Source organism: Plodia interpunctella, chromosome 18, assembly GCF_027563975.2.
Source record: "Plodia interpunctella isolate USDA-ARS_2022_Savannah chromosome 18, ilPloInte3.2, whole genome shotgun sequence".
In the NCBI taxonomy this organism is placed as follows: Eukaryota; Metazoa; Arthropoda; class Insecta; order Lepidoptera; family Pyralidae; genus Plodia; species Plodia interpunctella.
In genome coordinates, this window is record NC_071311.1 from 360,021 (window position 1) to 380,227 (window position 20,207).

At 37.3% G+C, this 20,207-nt stretch overlaps 1 protein-coding gene across 4 annotated transcripts; it reads left to right on the top strand.

The window, feature by feature from the left end:
* Positions 1-1,213: 1,213 nt before the first annotated feature.
* Positions 1,214-6,755, top strand: LOC128677749 (juvenile hormone esterase-like). 4 transcript variants are annotated; one of them, XM_064436549.1, is made up of 5 exons: positions 1,388-1,597; positions 1,693-1,920; positions 3,755-3,935; positions 4,834-6,113; positions 6,444-6,755. In XM_064436549.1, exons 2-5 carry the CDS (start codon positions 1,841-1,843, stop codon positions 6,613-6,615), a joined length of 1,713 nt encoding a protein of 570 aa, XP_064292619.1. In that variant the 5' UTR covers positions 1,388-1,597; positions 1,693-1,840; the 3' UTR covers positions 6,616-6,755. The 4 variants fall into 4 exon arrangements, with proteins under 4 accessions (XP_053614791.1, XP_064292619.1, XP_053614794.1 ...); XM_053758816.2 differs by lacking the exons at positions 1,388-1,597; positions 1,693-1,920 and adding an exon at positions 1,214-1,343; XM_053758819.2 differs by lacking the exon at positions 1,693-1,920 and having other exon boundaries at positions 1,389-1,597.
* Positions 6,756-20,207: the final 13,452 nt, after the last annotated feature.

Genomic DNA, 20,207 nt, shown 5'->3' on the forward strand with positions numbered 1-20,207 from the left:
AATTCATTCCCTATAGTTATTTTCCAAAGGCTACTATTGTTAATACAAATAAGAGAATCTATTAAAATTTATACGTATAAAATGTTGAATGGATTTAAATTTACGTACGCTAGCGAAAAATCGAAAATCTTAATTCTGAATTAGTGCATTGAGGTTCCGGTTATGAGTGGGTGCGGCATATGCCGAACTATCTGAGGGCCTCTTCGCAAACTTGGGCCCTCGAGGCCCCTAATTATGGAAATGCATCGGGTCAATGGGCGGGGAACTTTGCAAATGGTGATAGTTTCGGGAGGCAGGATATTACGTGCAGACCGGCGCGTTTCGGTACCTATTACATTTGGTTAAATGCGCATGCTTACTTTGATACGAATGTTTAGAATATCATTTCTGATTTGATAGTTAAGACGCTCTCGTGAAACTTTGCGGAGGTCGAAGCTGCAGGCATTTCAAATTACTTTGAATGGTTTCACCATAACTTTTCATTTAAGTATTTGGTTCTAAACAGCTTCAAAGTCTGTCTTAAAATGTTAATACTTAACTTAAATTAGAAATATATAAGTAATCATAAAAAACGTAAAAGAGCAAGAATTATCTATTAGAAATTATATTTAGTCTAGGTTTTTATTATTATTAGGTCATGTAAATGTTTATAATTTATTTTTTCCATGTTTTTCATTGTCTCTTACTTCATATTTACGAGTGTAACTATACTGTGATTACATAATTACAGTCATCACTAGGTACAAAGTATAACAGGTGCATACAAAGTTGCATTTGCAAGTTACTTAACCAACTAATTGACTTGACTATAGTAAAGGTTATTCCTTTTTCACGAAGAAGGTACCAAAATTTACACATTCAAGTCTTTATAAAACGTTGTCTGTGGCCCGGAGCCTGTGCCCGGAGCGGAGGTGCGGCGGCGAGGATGTTTGACCTCGGGTCAATAGCTATATCTATTACAAAGTTCATCGCAGTTGGACACGCAGTTTAGACGTGATAGCGAGACAAGACAGACTTTCAAATTGAGACTATAAACTGGTTGTACTCCAAACCTCTGTTCTCGTAGGTTTTTCATAACACCGTACACAAAATTCTATCAAATACCGTCCAGTACCTAGATGTTGCGTAAACAAAACACACATTAAAACTTTATGATGCATGTAAATTTTTTACAGTGTAAATTTTCCGTGTCTTCCATAGCCTAATTTTTATCATCGAAATACTTCGACATGTTATATTCGCTAGTCACGCATAGTCATATCATTATGAACACCTACGATGAACACTGACCCGTTATATCGACACACGGCTACCAGCAGCCAGAGTCTTCACTCAGATAAAATGTAAACAATTTGATAAAATTGGATAACACTGACTGATAAATTTTATTTTGCTACACACTACTAGCAATGTAGTGAGCGCGTGCGCAGTGAAATTTCTAAACCGTGTTATTTATATATATAATATCGTTTATAGTGAATTTGTTTGGAATGGACGAAAGTAAACGTGACGTCTTGTGGGTTATATTGTGGTCTCTTTCTGTCATTATTGTTTAGTTGTCGTGAGGTTTTCAGTTGGATTTGTTTTTGAATATTTGGTATGAACCTAACTACAATTTCTTTTACAAGATTTATGGCCGGTTTCACCAATTTCTGATAAAATATAATCCCACTAATATTATATATGCGAAAGTTTGTCAGGATGTATGTGTGTATGAATGTTTGTTACTCTTTTACGCGATATCTACTACCCTACCAAATTTCACATTTATCTCTACCCTACTAGTGGAGGGATTGTTGTGAAGTTTGGTATACGGGTAGAATATAACCTGGAATAACACATGGGTACTTTTTATCCTGAAATTGCCACGGAAGCGAAGCCCCGCGGGGCGCAGCTAGTATGCAACAAATATCTGGACAGGTAAAACTAACTTCTAAATTAATCGGTTTGATGTGATTGGCCAGTTACACCTAACCAACACTCGTGAAACACAAGCTATCTGTTTGATATTTACATATAAACATATCAGATACTTTAGTAATTAGCTCAGATAAAAAACTAACCAACAAATAAATAAACTAATTCACTTTTTCATTTTGTTGCTATTTCTTATATCCATAGTTTCATACTATCTATATTTCCATTATATCCATATTTAGACGAAACCTTTCTCGTCGGCCTCTATACTAAATTTCATCGAAATATGCGACTCCTGAAGGCAGGAGTAATATAATTTTATGGTTTTACACGAGCGATGCCGGGTTGGGGCCGCTAGTTTGTAATATTAGGATATGATTAATTAGCATAGTGGACATATACAAAATATCTCGCAGTAAACAGTATTGAAAATCTCGCTGTCTATTTTCTCACTGAGCTCGGGTGCTCTAAGGCTTCGGAAGCAACCGCTCAGGTGAGACAGGTAGACAGACTTCCCCCTCATGGAGGCCAGACCATTATAATTTTAGGTTATTTCTTCGCTAAGATTCGAACCTCTAGACGTAGACGGACGGACGGACGGACGGACGAGATGACCGCTGTACATCGAAGGTTGCATAACTAAAATACAGATAAATTTAATTAAATATAATCAATTTATACCTAAGTTAATATTCTCTCAATAATTAGTCGTTGCTTTTACGAGTAACTATTTATGAGTAAGCCCGCTATCATCGAGTTCATGGCTCTGTCTACCCTGTAAGAGATAAGGAAGTGATATTGTATCTATATGATTATGATATAATTGTGTGGTGTAAACTATAACTGAGGCTCGTGTCGCTCGTCCTTATCCTTGCCTAATTTCATCAAAATTGGTCATGCGCATAAAGGAGTTTACCATTTTCGCGGTTGTTTTAAAAAAAATTTGGCGCATCGCAAACTCATTTAGTAGACGGGTAATTGTGTTTTTTACGTACGTACGTTGAGCGTCGGAGTCCAGGTTCCACTTTCCTACTTTTTCGTCTCCACTTCGCACGATCGTCGGCATCCCTAGTTGTCAGACCAAATGGTCTGACAAGGGATGTTGGAGAAATCTCCAACGGGATCAAGTAGTAATGAAATTACGTGAGTCAGATTGCTACACGAACTCATGTGGCACGATTAAGATTCGAACCTGATTCCTTTAGATTGACAGGCGGTCTGACGGCGATCACCGCACATCAACATGTATATAATTTTGAAAAAAAAAATGACACATGTTAAAGTTGCATGGACTTTGTGCTATGACTACGAAAAGTAGAAAAAACATACTCGTAGGTACAAATAGAATCATAAATCGATGTTTACTTTGTACGATCTTGTGTTAGTTAGCGATTTTCGATTCAGGGACACACATATCTTGTGCAAATAAGTATAATTTTGCTATAATATTATAATAACGTCTTCTAGTTACGTGGATTGTGGATTATAATAAACAGTCTTGTATGAAAACGGTGTTTTTCCATCAATTTTTGTCGCCCACACGAGACAAGCTAGCGTTTTGTTTAGATTAGAGTGGGTCGTTGTGTATGGTGTCTACTGTATGTTAATCTAAGTAGGTAAGCAGCTAGCGAACCAAATGAAATATTTAAAAATGAGATGAATGAATTTCTTTCGGCATTTCTTCTCAGCAGTGGTCGTTCCGAAATGCTAGTAGTTTGTAGCTTTGGTAAATATCATTTAATTTAGAATATGACGTGAAACAGTGCCTGTGAAGGCCTAATTTCTGAATAAATGATTTGATTTAGACTTTGATTTTGAAAAATAAATATTTTCTCAGTCATACATCTATGGCGTACAAATGGCTGATCCTGTGGTCGTTATGGGCGACTGGTCTGGTGCGGCAGCCGACAGCCCCGCTGCGGGTCAGTTCGGGCTGGCTGCGCGGCTCCGTCGCCAGCGACGGCGGCTATGAGGAGTACCTGGGCATTCCATACGCTACAGTCCGGGAGAGATTCCAGGTATTAGCTCACTGTCTTCTTCAACAAATGGTTGATACAGGTCGGCGCCTCAGGGCTGGTGCGGCAGGTGACAGCCCTGCTTATAGTAAGCTTGAACTGGCTGCACGGCTCAGTGATTAGCTATGGCGGACCATTAGGAATAACTCGGCAGTCCTTATGCCACAGCCTGTCCTCTTAAACAAATGGTTGGTGTTGTGGATTTTGGGGGCGAGGTAGCCCGCGACGACATTCGAAAATTTAAATCTTCTTCATAACGAATGTGCTGTTGCTAACCTAGTGAGAGATTTGGATGGACCAAATAAAAAAAAAATACAATAAAGACTTCACTAATGTGAGGACATGACTTTTACGACTACCTAGCGCTTTACACTAGTGAATTATATGTATATATTCACCCATTGTGCAGTTGATAGATGAGGAAGCAGGTGCTGGTGGTATATGAAAACTATTGCACAAAGTCAGATGTGTAGGATTCATAGAAATGCGACCTTTCGATCACATCTCTTAACAACTGCACCGCCACCGCTTCAAATTCAACAAAATTTAAATGGTTCTTTAATTTGTTTTAATTTTAATAATTATATCTGCATTGGAAAAATTATTCACTATACCTCATTTAAATCTGTATAATTTTTAATTAACATCCAACAATAACTTTAAATGCATGGGGCATATTTTTTGCTGCATACTGTTGCGTCAAACGGAAAAAATCAACGATAATGATTGCCGGGTGTCGATTGAATGTAGCTGCGTCTGTCGCACAAATCTTCTTTCAGCAATAAGGAGTTCTGGGTAAAGAATTTAGTCATTAGTAATAATTTATTATTTGGGTATATCAAAATGAAAATTATTTCAAGAAATTAATATATTATTATTTTAAAGATATAATGTTTTGCAGGCTCCTGGTCCTGAACCTATCTGGGACAAAGTGTTCGAAGCTGTGGAAGAAAATATGATATGTAGACAAAAGGTCTCTGAAACAACCATAGGCACCGATGACTGTCTATTCCTAAACGTATACCGACCACTGAATGTTCACCACTCAGCTCCTTTACCAGTCATGGTGTTTATTCATGGAGGAGGGTACTTCGAGGGGACCCCTTCCCCAATCATATACGGACCTCGATACTTCATGAAAAAAGGCGTTATCTTAGTAACTATAAGCTACAGACTCAATATTCAAGGTTTCATATGTTTAAGAATAAAAGAAGCTCCAGGCAATGCTGCGATGAAAGACACAGTAGCAGCTTTAAGATGGGTTCAGCGAAATATCAAAAATTTTGGCGGAGATACAGATAATGTCACAATATTTGGAGAAAGCGCTGGTGCAGCGTCTGTGTCTTATTTGGTCCTTTCGCCAATGGCAAAGGGTCTTTTCCACAAGGCTATCCAGCAAAGTGGATCAGCTCTTTGCCCTTGGGCATACCAGTTTAAACCTGTATACATGGCGAGCTTGCTCGCCAGGACCATGGGCTACCACACCCAAGATCCTCATAAACTGTACGACTACTTCATGAACAAGTCCAACAGTGAATTGATAGTCACAAGAGTGCCACGAAAGAAAGGAAACTTAATTATATCAGAGATATTGTACACACCATGCGTAGAAGATGTGATAGAAGGCGAAGAACCATTTTTGACAGAAATACCATATAATATCTTGTCTCAGGGTAAATTTAATAAAGTGCCTATGATGATAGGAGTGAATGACGCAGAAGGGATAACGTTTGCAGATTTGGAAAATGACACAACTATACCTGAAATAAACTTCGCAAAATCTATTCCGAAAGATGTATTGTTTCCAACAGATGAAGAAAGAGAGAGATTTGGAGAAATAGCAAGAAGATTGTATCTGGGGGATAGTGAATTAACAGAAAGTAATCTAACAGCAATTGTTAAATTTTCTGGAGATGCATATTTCTACAATCCTATTCTGACAGAGACGGCTCTTAAAGCTAAAACCAGTGAATTGCCGATTTATAGCTTTGTGTTTGCTTACGACGGGTGGAGGAACTTCCTCAAGATGTTCCTCACGAGAAAGGAGTTCCCTGATGTGCAGGGTGCTGCTCATGCAGACGATCTGTTTTATTTGTTCTCCAACCCGTGGTTGGGTTCGTTGGGGGAGGATGAGATGATTGATAAAATGACAACATTGTGGACGAACTTCGCTAAATATGGGTAAGTAGGACAGGCCTTTTGATATATTCAAATCCAAATATCAAAAGGTATACATATAATAAAATGCATATAATAAATGGGGGCTATGTACATTTGGAGATATTAAATTTGATGCGGTTTTAACAGATGCATAGTATATTATCTAACTTAAAATATGATATATGTTTCAAAGCGATACGTTGCTTAGAATCCGAGATATTGACAAAATAAATTATGAGTGAACGCACGTAATAAAGTTTTAGTTGCTTTATTTCAGTATCCAAATGTGTTACACAGACACTTAAATGTAAGCAATGGAAATAATATAGCACATTCTTTCTCTTTCTTCAGGGATCCAACACCAGCCCATTTAGACTCCGCCGTGAGATGGCCACGCGTGGACCCCGAGGACCCTAAATCACTGGTCCTAAACTCCACACTGTACACACGGCCGCTGTGGGCCAGCGACACCATTCAGTTCTGGTTAGATCTCTACTCGAAGTACAGGAGGACAGAGAGATGATTATTGTGAATTTAGTAATAATTTGTATTTCTTTAACTTATTGTTGAGTGTACTGTGGATGTTTGTTGTTGTTTTTTTTTTATATATAATTTTTTTCATAAAATTACGCTTTTATGACGATAAAGAAGTTTAAAAACAAACTTGTGTTTATTATGCCGCCATTGCATTAGATTTATTGGCATGTCATTTCATATTTAGACATATTAATTTCTTTATCGTGTACCATCATCGATGATAATGAAGATTAGAGCAGAATAATCATAGCTCTCTTTTCATTTGAGCGTTTTCACTGTTTCTTCTGCAGCCTTTGAGCGTCGGAGCCCCGGGTCGCTCGAGTAGATTAATAGCATAACAGCACAGTTACCTATTTCAACACGTCTCCTCCAGACACAGTGCCCAAAATGCTAGCAGCGTTTCCTCTTTGAATTATAAGGCTGATTCTTTGAGCCAGGAAGCTGCCAGATCGGCGGTCACCATGTGTCTCGAAGAGGTGTGCCGATAAGTCACCAATTATTTTTTTGGCTTCGGGACCCCAGGGAGCCAAAGTCTCAAAGCCTAATGGCGAGAACACGTAACTTGGTTGATTACAATCATAAGTCTGTTACTATTGCAATGAATAAACCGTGAAAACAATGCATTTTGTTAGAGGTAAAGCCATTCAATTAAACTTGCCCTATCAAAGACCCCCAAACAGAGAAACCTACAGACCTTTTGAAACTATGGTGAAAGGAGCAGTTTGTTACAGCCCTCGACTATGGCGTAAGGAGACTTTGTTCCCAAGGTATATTATTCGCTAAGTTTAATTAACAAATGTTAGTTCTATCGCGCTCTCGCGGTTATGACAGATCGTGAATCTAATCAAAACGTAATTTATCATTATATTTACATACGTAACGAAAATAGTTTTATATCGCATGTATTGCTACGGCTCAAACATATTTTACAAGTTTTATTTCACTTGCAATGTATGCGGCATGTTCGGGTGGAATCTTGTAACTCAATTTTGAAGCAGATACGAGTATCTTCAACTGATTGAGTTGAAGTTTTGTACACACGTTTAGTTTGTTTATTGTGACAAGCATGATTCGATGGTGCGCCCAGAAACGGCTCCCGATGAGAGAACTCCTCAACAGTTTAGTGCACGGACATGATTTGTTTGTGCGCATTGAATGCAATAAGATCTGACAACAATAAAAACTTGTAAAAAAACCTTATTTTCTTTTTTGTTGATCTATGATCAAAATTAATTGGGGTTATAGATATAATAAATGTTTTTTTCTAATTCAACTGGCACAGATAGAAGCACATTACATGTGCGAACTGGCAACTTTTGAGATAACTTCAGATTTACATAAAAAGAATCTCAGTCAGATTTATACGTACAGAGAAAAAGTGTAATTGACATTTTTCGCACAAAAATACTTCAAAACAAGTTTTTGAGTACCTACGAAGAGTAGAAAGTAAAAGCAACATTGCTGGTATAAGTGCACCACGCGTGGGATCCTGCGATAACTGAAAAGTGGTGTCCCAAATTGAGGTGAAGTGTGGCCGTGTGGCACTGGCTACAAATCTGGATAATGGGCGATTAACCACGACTCGCAAATCACAAGCTGAAGCGGATACAAGCTCGAATATTTGAGCCATACCTGAAAAGCTGTTTCGTATCGAGGTGAAGTGTGACCGCGTGTGTGTCACTGTTACAAATTGGGTGGTTGACCGCAGCACGCAAGTCACAAGCTGATGCGGATACAATAGAATATTCAAGCAATACTTGAAAAGTGGTTCGGATCGATGTAAAGTGTGACTGCGTGTTTGCCACTGGCCACAAATCTGGATCATTATCCAAATCCATTGATGATTGAGCGCAGCGCGCAAGTCATAAACTGAAGCGGGTACATTCTAATATTAGATAGGTACCGGCTACACACTACCTTTCAATTCAGTGACGCCAACGCATGAACATTCCGTAGTTTGTATGAGACTTTTAATTTATCGCCAGCAAAACTCGGCAATCTCAGCAAAGTTGACGAACTATTTGCCGATAACGTGGACAACATGAGAAATCGCTACAAAGCGGCTGAAATTGAGCTGAATTGAAAATGTTAACGTTTTAGCTCAAACTTCTTTCGTCGGGTTCATATTGCACATAGCCATGTTTCTTATGACATAGACCACATCACAGCAGGTGCGAAAAACGTTTGAAAATCTGTTGGTTATCTGCGAGCCGCATATCTCTCTCTACCTGTCTATTGTCTGTTGCGTATCTCGTAAACATCATATAATTATGATGAATGCTTTATCGTTGTCGAGTTGTGTTACATGTCTTTGTGTTGGTGTTTCAAGGGAATATCAGCCAAGCAGCACAAATCTATTGTGTTGTCTCTAATAGTTGGTATAGAGATTATATAATACTAGATGTTGCCCGAGGCTTCGCTCATGTGGGAATTTTGAGATAATAGCCTATAGCAATCTTGCACAATGTACCTTTCTAATAGTGAAAGAATTTTTGAAATAGGTTCGGTAGTTTTGCAGAATGCCCGCTTCAAATATACAAACTCACAAAGTCACTAATTCACAAACGCTTACCTCTTTATAATAATAGTATAGATTTCCAGTGTCTAGGTTCATTCTTTGAATGAACAGTGACGTTACAATTAGAGCTTGCATGATAAGAAATACCAGTTAGTTAAACAATTCGTAGGAGCAATTTATGCGAGTTAAACAAAGCTTGAAGCGGTGGTGGTGTAATTGTTAGATCGCCCGCCTGTGGATCGAAAGGTCCCAGGTTCGAATCCTACATGTGCCACATGAATTTGTATACAAATCTGACTCATATATGGTAGTTTTCATCGACCACCACGTGCTTCCGGTGAAGGAAAAACATCGTGAGGAAACCTGCAAACTGGTTGATTATTATTAACTTGTGTGTGAAATGGAGAAGGCAATGGCAAACCACTCCATCAATAATGCCAAGAAAGTTGTTGTGTGTGTTTTATTCCACGTGATGACCACGACCCTCAGCCATGAGGAATACGACTATGAAGAAGAAGAAACAAAGCTTGGTTGAAATAATAATGCGGAGTTGTAATGATTTTATAATAAATAAATATATTAGGACAAATAACACAGATTGAGCTAGCCCCAAAGTAAGTTCGAGACTTGTGTTATGGGATACTAACTCAACGATACTATATTTTATAACAAATACATATATAGATAAACATCCAAGACCCGGGTCAATCAGAAAAAGATAATTTTCCATCATGACCCGACCGGGGATCGAACCCGGGACCTCTCGGTTCAGTGGCAAGAACCTTACAACTGCGCCACCGAGGTCGTAAAATTATAATGAACAAGCGCACATAATATGGAAGGTACAGGATAGGTAATAAATAAAAAATAGAAGTAGGTACGCATTGTTATCAAACTGTATAGAATAATCAATAAAAGAATTAAGTATTCTAGTTTCCAGGTTGGATTAAATTCAAGGAAAAATATAAAGATATATGTGCCTATCACGTTTTGTTACCTGTATATCCAAACAAGACCCAGTTTTGATAATTAAAAATGACATATTCCGATTTTATCTTTATTTGCTGTATTGTTGAGTCACAAAATTTACCTATTTACTTACGATAATATCAATCAAAATATCAGTTAAATCATGGGTAGGGTACATTTTTTATCACGAAAACGAAGCCTCGAACATTTACTGACAAATCCTATGTCTGTACAGGACACCTCATTATTATAAGAAGCGATTTCAAATAGCTTGCCTTCTCAGCCTTATCCAAGATGAACTATTGTAGTTCACCCCCGAACAGGAATTAATTATACTAAACAGGTGAAAACCATTGCTTGGTATTAGCGGCCCCCGGCATTGGTCGGCTCGGCCAACTAAATTTCCGGGTCCTGAACTAAGCCGCTTATAGCCAGAGACTTCGGCCGTCTAATCTAAATAGACAACTAATAACATTAGCGTACGTTTACGTGCGTGTGAGTGAGATAGAATTTCTACGCATTGTACCTTGTTAGTCCGTAACGTGTCTGGTAACGTCATTGAAAGAGGTAAGTTGAACATCCACTTTTGTTATATGTATATCGGTTGCTGAGGTTGCTAAATATTGCACATGCAGTGTTGAGTCCTATGTGTTAGCGTGTTGTTCCGCCCTAGAATCATGAGCGTTGGAAAACGGGTAATTATTTACCCCGTTGCTGCCACAGCACCTCGTCGCTGCCTTGAGTTATTGACAGTGTGCCTAAAGAAACTAGATTTTGAGACATAATTTCTTGATTAAACAGGTCAATTGTTAACACTTTTACTTCACCTATAAATTATAGGTACTATTGATAAATAAATAAAATATATATATATTAAGACAAATCACACAGATTGAGTTAGCCCCAAAGTAAGTTCGAGACTTGTGCTATGGGATACTAACTCAACGATACTATATTTTATAACAAATACATATTTAGATAAACATCCAAGACCCGGGTCAATTAGAAAAAGATAATTTTCCATCATGACCCGACCGGGGATCAAACCCGGGACCTCTCAGTTCAGTGGCAAGAATTTTACCAATGCGCCACCGAAGTCGTCAAAATGATGTTTTGTTCAACTCGCTTAACAATCCATTCCTTCGTATATCAGTGACGGTCTCTTATTAAAGCAGTGCATGAATGGTGACCGAACGAATGAATGAGTGAAACTATCCGAGTTAATCTGCCCTCGGTGAATGGTTTTAAGATAAAACCACAGTAAATAGGGGAGTATTTGTGAGGGTTGGGGATTTCATATTTTATTGGCGTTTTTGCGATTACGACAACGTGTAGCGGTTTATGTCTCGAATGAGTGACGATGTTTATTAGATTTTATTTTTATACAGGTTCAAGTTAGCAATAGCGATTGCTCCACAAAATACAACGCTGACTAAACGCATCGACCATACAAGCCACAACAACCGAAACATATAGTTCGCAAATACTATGGACAGATGGCGCCTATGGTCGAACTGTCAAGACCGGAACGCGCAATTGAAATTTTATAGATGCCTAAATAGAGACTTGGACGTCGCACCTCCATTTCTGTGTCAAATCAAATGAATTCGTTATCATTTGTTCAGAAATAAAATTAAAATTTTATATTATACTAGCTTTTGCCCGCGGCTTCGCCCGCGTGAATTTCATAGCAAAATCTCAATAATTTTTTTATCGCGTACTCTGTAAGACTGCTAAACATATATGATTCAAATTCGCATTTTTTCTCATCTTTAGTTCAATTTTCTGTTTCCCGCTGCGTGTCTCGTCTCGCAAACTTGTCCAATCCCGCTTCCTGCTATGTAATGTAAAGTAGATATCCCGTACAGTTTCCTACATATTGTGCCATCATGTTTTTTGCAATGTGTCCCGTTGTGTTTCCCACAACGTGTCTCCTTCCCATTTCCCGCTCCTACTCCCGCTCCGGCTTTCTGCAACGCGTGCCGTCCCATTTTCCATGACGTTTTACGTCCCGGTTTTTTATTAACCACAAAAGTAAATTAAACATTTTTTTTGTATTTATTATTACTGTTACTGCCAATTTTCAGCTTTTTATCTTAAAAATTGTATTAAGTCCCATACAATCTTTCACCCCCCTTTTGAAGAGGTTGTGGGTTAATTTTCCGAAAAATCTGAAACACGTATTCATAACTTTGTTGTAATCAACCAAAATCCAAATTTTCTAGTAATTAACTTCAACGATGTAGAACTTTCATATTTACAGCTTTTCACCCCTTTCACCCTCTTCGGAGTAGAATTTCCAAAAATCTTCTTTTAGTGCTCACCTATATGCCAAATTTCAGCTTCCCGCCCAGCAGTTTTGGGTGTATGTTGTCTGTCAGTCAGTCAGTGTTTGATACATACTGCGCTCATTATATCTATATCAGACTTTAATCGATAAAAAGATTTTGTTTATATTCTGTTTACACCTTTCTACAAAATTTTAAAGTAAATCGGCTCCGTGGATTGTTATTTTAATTTTCCTACAGGACCTCATTTTCCAGGATGAAATGACTATAAGATGTTAATCCGGGATTCTGAGGCATTTTTGATTCATAATTAGTTTTTCAATTATCCTACGGGAACCTGACCATTTACCGGGATGAAATGTATCTAAGATACCCGGTATATAAGGTACAAATTTCAAGCAAATCGGTCCAGTACATTTCGAGTGATGCGCGTTTAGACAGACAGACAGACAAAAATTTCCAAAACTATATTTTCGTCATCTATATCAGTAACTAAGTAAATTCCATGAAGAATTTAAAAAAAATATCCATTGTACAAATTTGACCTTTCTTCAATTTTATTATACGTATTGATAGTAATTCTTCAAAAAGTTACAAACTACTGGCGTATTACTGTAAAAAGTGTCGCATTCTTGGTAAATTTTTGTCAGCCGCCGTCCTCCCACGACTTATGTGACCTGTCCTGGGCACGGGCAGTGAATATACGCTTAAGCGACATTACTCTTCGTGCTATATCGTCTTTGTGCATTCTTTGATTTCGCTATTTGCGATATACAAGATCCATGAAAGCGATAGATTTGAAAGCGATTCTTGAAAACAGACAGAAAGATATACAGACTCAATATTAGTATGTAATTATAGATATGGAAGTATGGATTGATTACGACAAGTTGTAGTTTCTATATCTATGCTCCGTGTGCCATAAATTGTTCATAATCATATAGACATTTCTGATTTTGTAATTTCCCAGTGAGACCAAGCTGCTTAACAATTTTTTGTCTGACTCTACAACTCATATTATATAATATATTCTTTGCCAAATATGTGCGCTGACTCGGTTGTTTCTCTGTCTCCCTACTATAATAATATAATGAAGTCTATTAGACCTTCATTCCTGCATAATGGTTGCACAAAAATCATATCCACCTGAGCGCATTATCCCGGCATATCCCCCGCGATAACTGGCCACAGAGGAAATTCATTTGTAGAGTACAATCGAGATACATTAAGCATATAGCAGCATTGAATAGCAGGCCCTGGGCTCCGACGCTCAACGGCTGAGGAAGCCGGGATAACGCTTTGATGAGATAAAGATTTGAGAAAAGACAGCCTTTGGTCAAAGTGTTGAGGTAAAGTTAATATTTGCAGTCTTTAATTACACTAGTATTTTTATAGGAATTTTGAAAGATTTCCAGCGGATTTTTTTTTAAATGTAAGTACATAAGTAAGTAGTAAATTCATACACGCTTACGAAATAACTTTAGTGTAAAAGCCGCCTTTGTGATAAATATTGCTTAATTTGAGAATTTCAGTAGCAGTAAAATTTAATGCTCCATGCTCCATGCAATTCTGTGCAACTTCCTAATTATTTAGTTCATTACATTCTAACATTGATTTTTCAAGTCACTAATAGTTACAATAGAAAGTAGACAACTTATAAACAGGTTTACCTCAATGATTTCATTGGACACAAAGAGTGATGGTCAATATAAACGGTTCCTAAATGTGTTAGTAGCAATCAAAACTGTGATTTAAGGAAATGACTTCAATTAGTATCATAACTAAACGCTGAATATCAAACGTAAACTCGTTGAAGAAACTATATACGATAATATATATCGCCAGTGCCATATTAACATGTTCCTTACTTTATTACTGTTCTATAATTCTTACTTTGACATTTCTAGGACCAAGCTTGGTCTCTGTCCAATTACCTCCTCTAAGCTCCAGTTTCGTCGAAACGGCGCCGTGTGGCGTCCCGATAACACCGGCTTATGGTAAATACTACTCTGCACCGGATTACCGACATTCCCGCCGGATTTACGGTTCCCGGATTTTTAGACGGATCCGCGGGCTTGACGCGGTGTTGCTATGTTTAATCTGTGTGTTTATCTGTGACATGTTTGAAATTCAGCCTATGTTTTTGATGCAAGTAGGCCTGAGATAAGAAGAACTACTAGTGTTGACTTTTTTATATATTTTACGTTTATTTTACGTTATATATATATTTTTTCCTTTCATCAGCACTTGATCACAATCATAATATGTTTCAGTATACCTTTTGACCATGTACTTTATTGTGTACTTACATGTTATATTACTGATAAAAATTATACATAAATTTATATTTAAAAATGGTAAGCCCTTCTGGCATAATAGGGACGAACACTGTTTGAATGAGTTTCTTTCGGCATTTCTTCTCAGCAGTGGTCGTTCCGAAATGCTAGTAGTTTGTAGCTTTGGTAAACATCATTTAATTTAGAATATGACGTGAAAAAGTGCCTGTGAAGGCCTAATTTCTGAATAAATTATTTGATTTGATTTGATTTGATTTTTGAAACTTTTATGTTACTTGCAATGTAGTCTTAGATGTATTGTAGTCATTTTGTTCGGGTGGACTCGCCATACAAATAAGCGTGCTCTCGAATATCGCAACTCTAGGCTCTGTCCACTCGGTCTGGCATAACGACGTGAATGCTGTATCTGTGTGTCAGGTTACTAATTAAATCAACTCCAAATACGTAATCTTGTAATTAATTAACAGCCAAATTGAGCTCGCATCTTGATGCTAATGTGTTTACGTTAATTTGTTTAATTGGGAAACGATATTTATAGCTCCATTGAGTGTAATATAAATATAAAATAAATAAATATATACGGACAAATCACACAGATTGTGCTAGCTCCAAAGTAAGTTCGAGACTTGTGTTATTGGATACTAACTCAACGATAGTATATTTTATAACAAATACATATATAGATAAACATCCAAGACCCGGGCCAATCAGAAAAAGATTATATCCTCTCGGTATAGAGGCAAGCACTTTACCACTGCGCCGGCAAGGTCGTCATATAAAGCTACCTAAAGGCACTTAATATGACCTTTATGACTAAGTACCGCTGACTAGTGACAGGTAGTCGGATAAACACTAAACAGACGATTGTGTTTCCTCACGATGTTTTCTTCCTCGGAAGCAAGTGGTGGTCTATGAAAATTAAATTTTCGGTGCCACTACATACAGTTAATAATATGATTTGAAGTATTAATTCATTATCAAATTTCCTCCGTGACCCACTGCTGGGCATAGGCCTCCTTCCGTCTACGCCAACTATCTCTGTCCTGGGCCATCCTTATCCAGTTGCTGCCATCCGTACAAGTTAATTACTTGAGTTGAATTGGAATATAAACACGGTAACATGAGATTGTCTTGTTGCACGAGCAGGATTTGAATTTGAGACTATTTGATCTTAACCACCTGTACCATCGGCATTTACTGTGAAATTCGCGGTGTAATCGCGAAATCTTACTATGAGAACGGATTTCCTCAAAATTTTAATAAGGGCCCTATATATAATACGAGACATCATATCTAGATTAGACTTTGTTGTACGTAGGGTTGCCGGATCCACACTTAAATATAATTCCTTGGACATTTCTGGAGTCACGAATACGATCAATGTCTGAGTTGGTGTCTAAAACTGTCTAGAACTGTTGGGCTGTGAAGAAAACGATTCAAATATAATAATTTCTTTCTTTAATTGTTCTACAAAATCTAAAAGTAATTACTTTACAAAAGTTTATATCAGTGCTGAGTATCTGTGCCTTGACTTTGGCAGTGATAATAGTGGGAACGTTCTATAAAAACAATATTGTGACAAACGTTTTTATTTGTGGGTGTTGTAAGGTGTGTGCAACAGGCACAGCACGCAAATTCCAGGACAATCCTAGATCTCTCGGCCGACAGCCCTACTTGTGTGTCTGTCGGGTAGCTCGTTCGCTAATTAGCTCAATTAGCGATTACGCGACTCGAGCAAACAGTCTGTACCTACAGTTGTCTAGGCTGTTTGCTATCGCTCACTGCTCCACAGGATTTGATATTATTTCTAGATAAGATTTATTCAATATAAGATATTTAACAATGATTCAGTCAACTCTGAATCATCGGAAATTAACATTTTCCGTTATCTTTCTGCCAAAGTAATAACAATGATCCGTAGGCTAATCTTATAAAGACAAATGATTTTTATTTTTGTTTGTAATAAATAAACTCAAAAACTATTGTGTCGATTTTGATTAAATTTGGCACAGAGGCAGACAAAACTTTCAGGAGAACATTGGCAACTTTTTTTATTTTATCCGTGCGAAGCTGGGGCCGGCGGCTAGATAGCCTAAATTTAATAATATTTATTTTCAAGTTCATGTACACAAAATATGACTCAGGATGATTATACATTAATTAATATTTATTTTACTACAATTACTAGGTATACTCTTCTATTATTTTTATTGTTACATAGGTTTTAAAAATATATATACTACGATTCTACTAATTTTATTATTTTAAATATTATCAGCAATTGTGAACTAAGGCTGATAATATTTTGCTTCAATTCAGACATAATTAAAGAAACTAAACTGCTTTTACACGAGGAAAACTTTACAAAATTTAATTTTAAATACTTGCCTACACTTACAATTTTCACCCTTAATTTGTTCAGAAATATTGCAAAAATATGTTTAAACTAATATTAGTTTCTTTCGCTCATACAAGCGGATGAAACATGAAATTTAATATGTTTAAGTAATTTTAAAACCTGTCAGAAGCATGTACTGCAATGAAACATCGCTTTTCCCTTCCAAGCAATAATCAGCTATGACGCGCCGGCAATATTTTGCTCTTGCAATTTTCGCTGGCGCATTTTAACTGATGCGAATAAAATAGTATTTAATTTTAACTTTCAAAAAGCTATGTAGATGGATAAGTTTGTAATACGATTAAGTATAGAAGCCATATCATGTAGTATTTTCAATTTTTATTTTCATCAAAAAAGAAAATTAAATTCAACCTTTACGGCACTTTTTCACCTTAAATTTTATACCCTACTAATATTATAAATGCGAAACTTTGTGAGGACGTCTGTGTGTATAAGTGTAAGTATGTTTGTTACTTTTTCACGCAAAATTTAATGGACGGGTTGTTGTGAAATATGGTACGGGTAGAATGACACATAGAAATGAATATGAAATAACACATAGGGTACTTTTATACCGAAATTCCCATGGGAGCGAAGCCCTGGGGCGCAGCCAGTTATTTAGTAATTTCTCCAAAAGCTACGTAAACTACTTCAATAGTACTAAGTTTTATTATAGTAAAATTACGATTATTCATAAGTATTTTTGTATGGAATCAAATAATTCCGTACCTAGTGGCTACCATTTTCAGGCTGTATTGTAGTCTATGGTTTGCGGTTACCCAGTCCATTCAGGCTTGAAGCTTGTTTAGACTAATTAGCACAGATAGACACACAATATTTGCTGAGCCGGCGATATCAGTTAATAACCACTGAGGCAAATTCGGTGTTGCTGGCTGTATTCATATTGTTATTAGTTATGTAGGTATTTAATTAAAACCAGTTACATTATAATAACGTAGGTGACTCACCTACTACTGAATATTGAAATTTAGATAACTTAATACGTTACAAATTTTTAAGTTTGTGCGTGCCTTGGTGTGCATCTAGTCTAGTGACTTCATAATAAGTAGCTGTTGGTCGCAGCTCTGTCCGCGATGGTAGCTAATGTTTTCTCTCCGGTGGTTTAATATCAAAACTTCAACTGTGAAACAGTGACTTTCATTTGTTTATGGCCTGTATTATGAGTCTCACTGCTGGACAAAGGCCTCCCCTTTTGTCTTTCAAGTTCTCTATCTTGAGCCGTTTGCCAACCGCGCCGAAACTTGTCTAGACCCTCCCGCCATTTTGTTCGTGACTTACATACCTACATGGAATAACTAGGTACTACCACGAAGTACCTACTAATTCCATTCTTACATTATGGAAGTATATATACTCATATATAAGTTAATAAACCTAAGTAAAACCTAATATTTCACCTGAGGTTAATATATAAGTCTGTGATTTCATTCCCAATTCGTAACTTGCCAAACTTCATAAACGACAACCAAACATCTAGCTAATTTCTCATCGCACTGACCACATTAGACTCGTGTTTAACTCAAATACGGACGAGCGGACATGGTACTGCTGGATCTAGGAGATTCGACGCGCAATTAAAAATAGTGTCTATTAGAACTCACACTTAAAGCTCATTCGACTTTCCTATAAAATATGTAGGTACATATTATTAGGTTTGCGAACAGACATACGACCTACGACGCGTGGACGCCGCAGCCCAGGACGCCTGCAACACCAGGGATGTCACGCGCGTTTACAACCGTTAATTAATAGTTTTACGCCCTTTTTGAAGAACTGGCTATTCTACAATGTAACTACTGGTAATTTCTTTAGTGATAACCGTACCGATCCACACGATGCTTTCCTTCAAAGGAAGTCCGATGATCTACAAAAAGTACTTTACATTAATCAGATTGGTAGGTATATAAACTCATGTGCCAATAGAATTCGAACATGGGACTTTTAGATCACAGGCGGCTTCAACCACTATGGACCAACAAGGCTTCTGAACAAACAGACAAACACACGAACTCCCGAATCGTTACAGCTGTGGACTGTAACATGATTTTTCATAGTACATACCTGAGAACTGGAAATTAATTACGCTGGTGTACTGTCGAGCTAGAATTGTAAAGTGAATATGGATGTGACATACTACGTAACCAGACTTGGTCTGGCTTCGCACGGGGTCGTCGTTTATAGCTTCAGAAGCAGAAGCAGAAAACTTGATTTAGACTATATGTAGTTATTCGACCGCCATAGACGAGCCTGGCGTCTACCCTGCTTGGGAATGCTATTGTTGTCTATCAGCTGCTATGTGTCCTAGTCGTCCTGTTCGACATGGACTCGCTATGGAGTGGTCCTATTTTAGGACGAACCCAAACGTCACCTTAGTGAATATTTGTCTAAAATTTAGGAAGCATTTATGTTTACATTTCAGGTTTCAACTTTTAAAGTCCTAGCTCCACTGAACAAAAGTAAACTTATTATTTTTATTCAATACGGATAAGTTGTGTGAATTTCTTGTCCCAATAGTTCAACTTCCCCAACGATGAATGTTACTCTAGTGTGTCTTACAAAAATTATATAAATGCGGAAGTTTGTGAAGATGTATGTGTATGTTTCTTACTTATTCACGCAAAATCTATTGGACCGATTGTTATGAAATTCAGCACATATTTAGTCAGGTACCTTTTATCCAGAAATCAAGAAGAAGAAGAAGAATCCTCGGGGCGCAGCTAGTTAATATATTTTATTGAGTGCATTTGAATGAAACGATTTTTTTTACATTACTTGTTTACAAATTTATTTATTATCTGCGACGTAGACTATTTTCTAGCAACTAAAAGTCGCATCCAATCTTCCCTACTCCCGTGCCCTTGCGCAATCAACTAACAAAGTGAAGTAATTTGATTGGCCGCTGGAAGAACGGAATTATTCAACAGATCACTGGCCCGTTTTGATGCTGGCCCGCGTCCGGTACTCAGTTTTTTGGGGTGTAGGAACATATTTTTTGGAAACAATTATGAGATGTAAAAAATTCTCGAAACAATCTGAAATTGAAACCACGCCAAAAAGCACGAAAATATAACTTCAGGCGAGATCTCA

Excerpts from the sequence above, each read along its gene's own strand:
- LOC128677749 (XM_064436549.1), top strand. The coding sequence starts at position 1,841 with ATGGGTACTTTTTATCCTGAAATTGCCACGGAAGCGAAGCCCCGCGGG. Across the intron at positions 3,936-4,833 it reads CAGTCCGGGAGAGATTCCAG|GCTCCTGGTCCTGAACCTAT; the intron begins GTATTAGCTCAC and ends AATGTTTTGCAG. Across the intron at positions 6,114-6,443 it reads ACGAACTTCGCTAAATATGG|GGATCCAACACCAGCCCATT; the intron begins GTAAGTAGGACA and ends CTCTTTCTTCAG.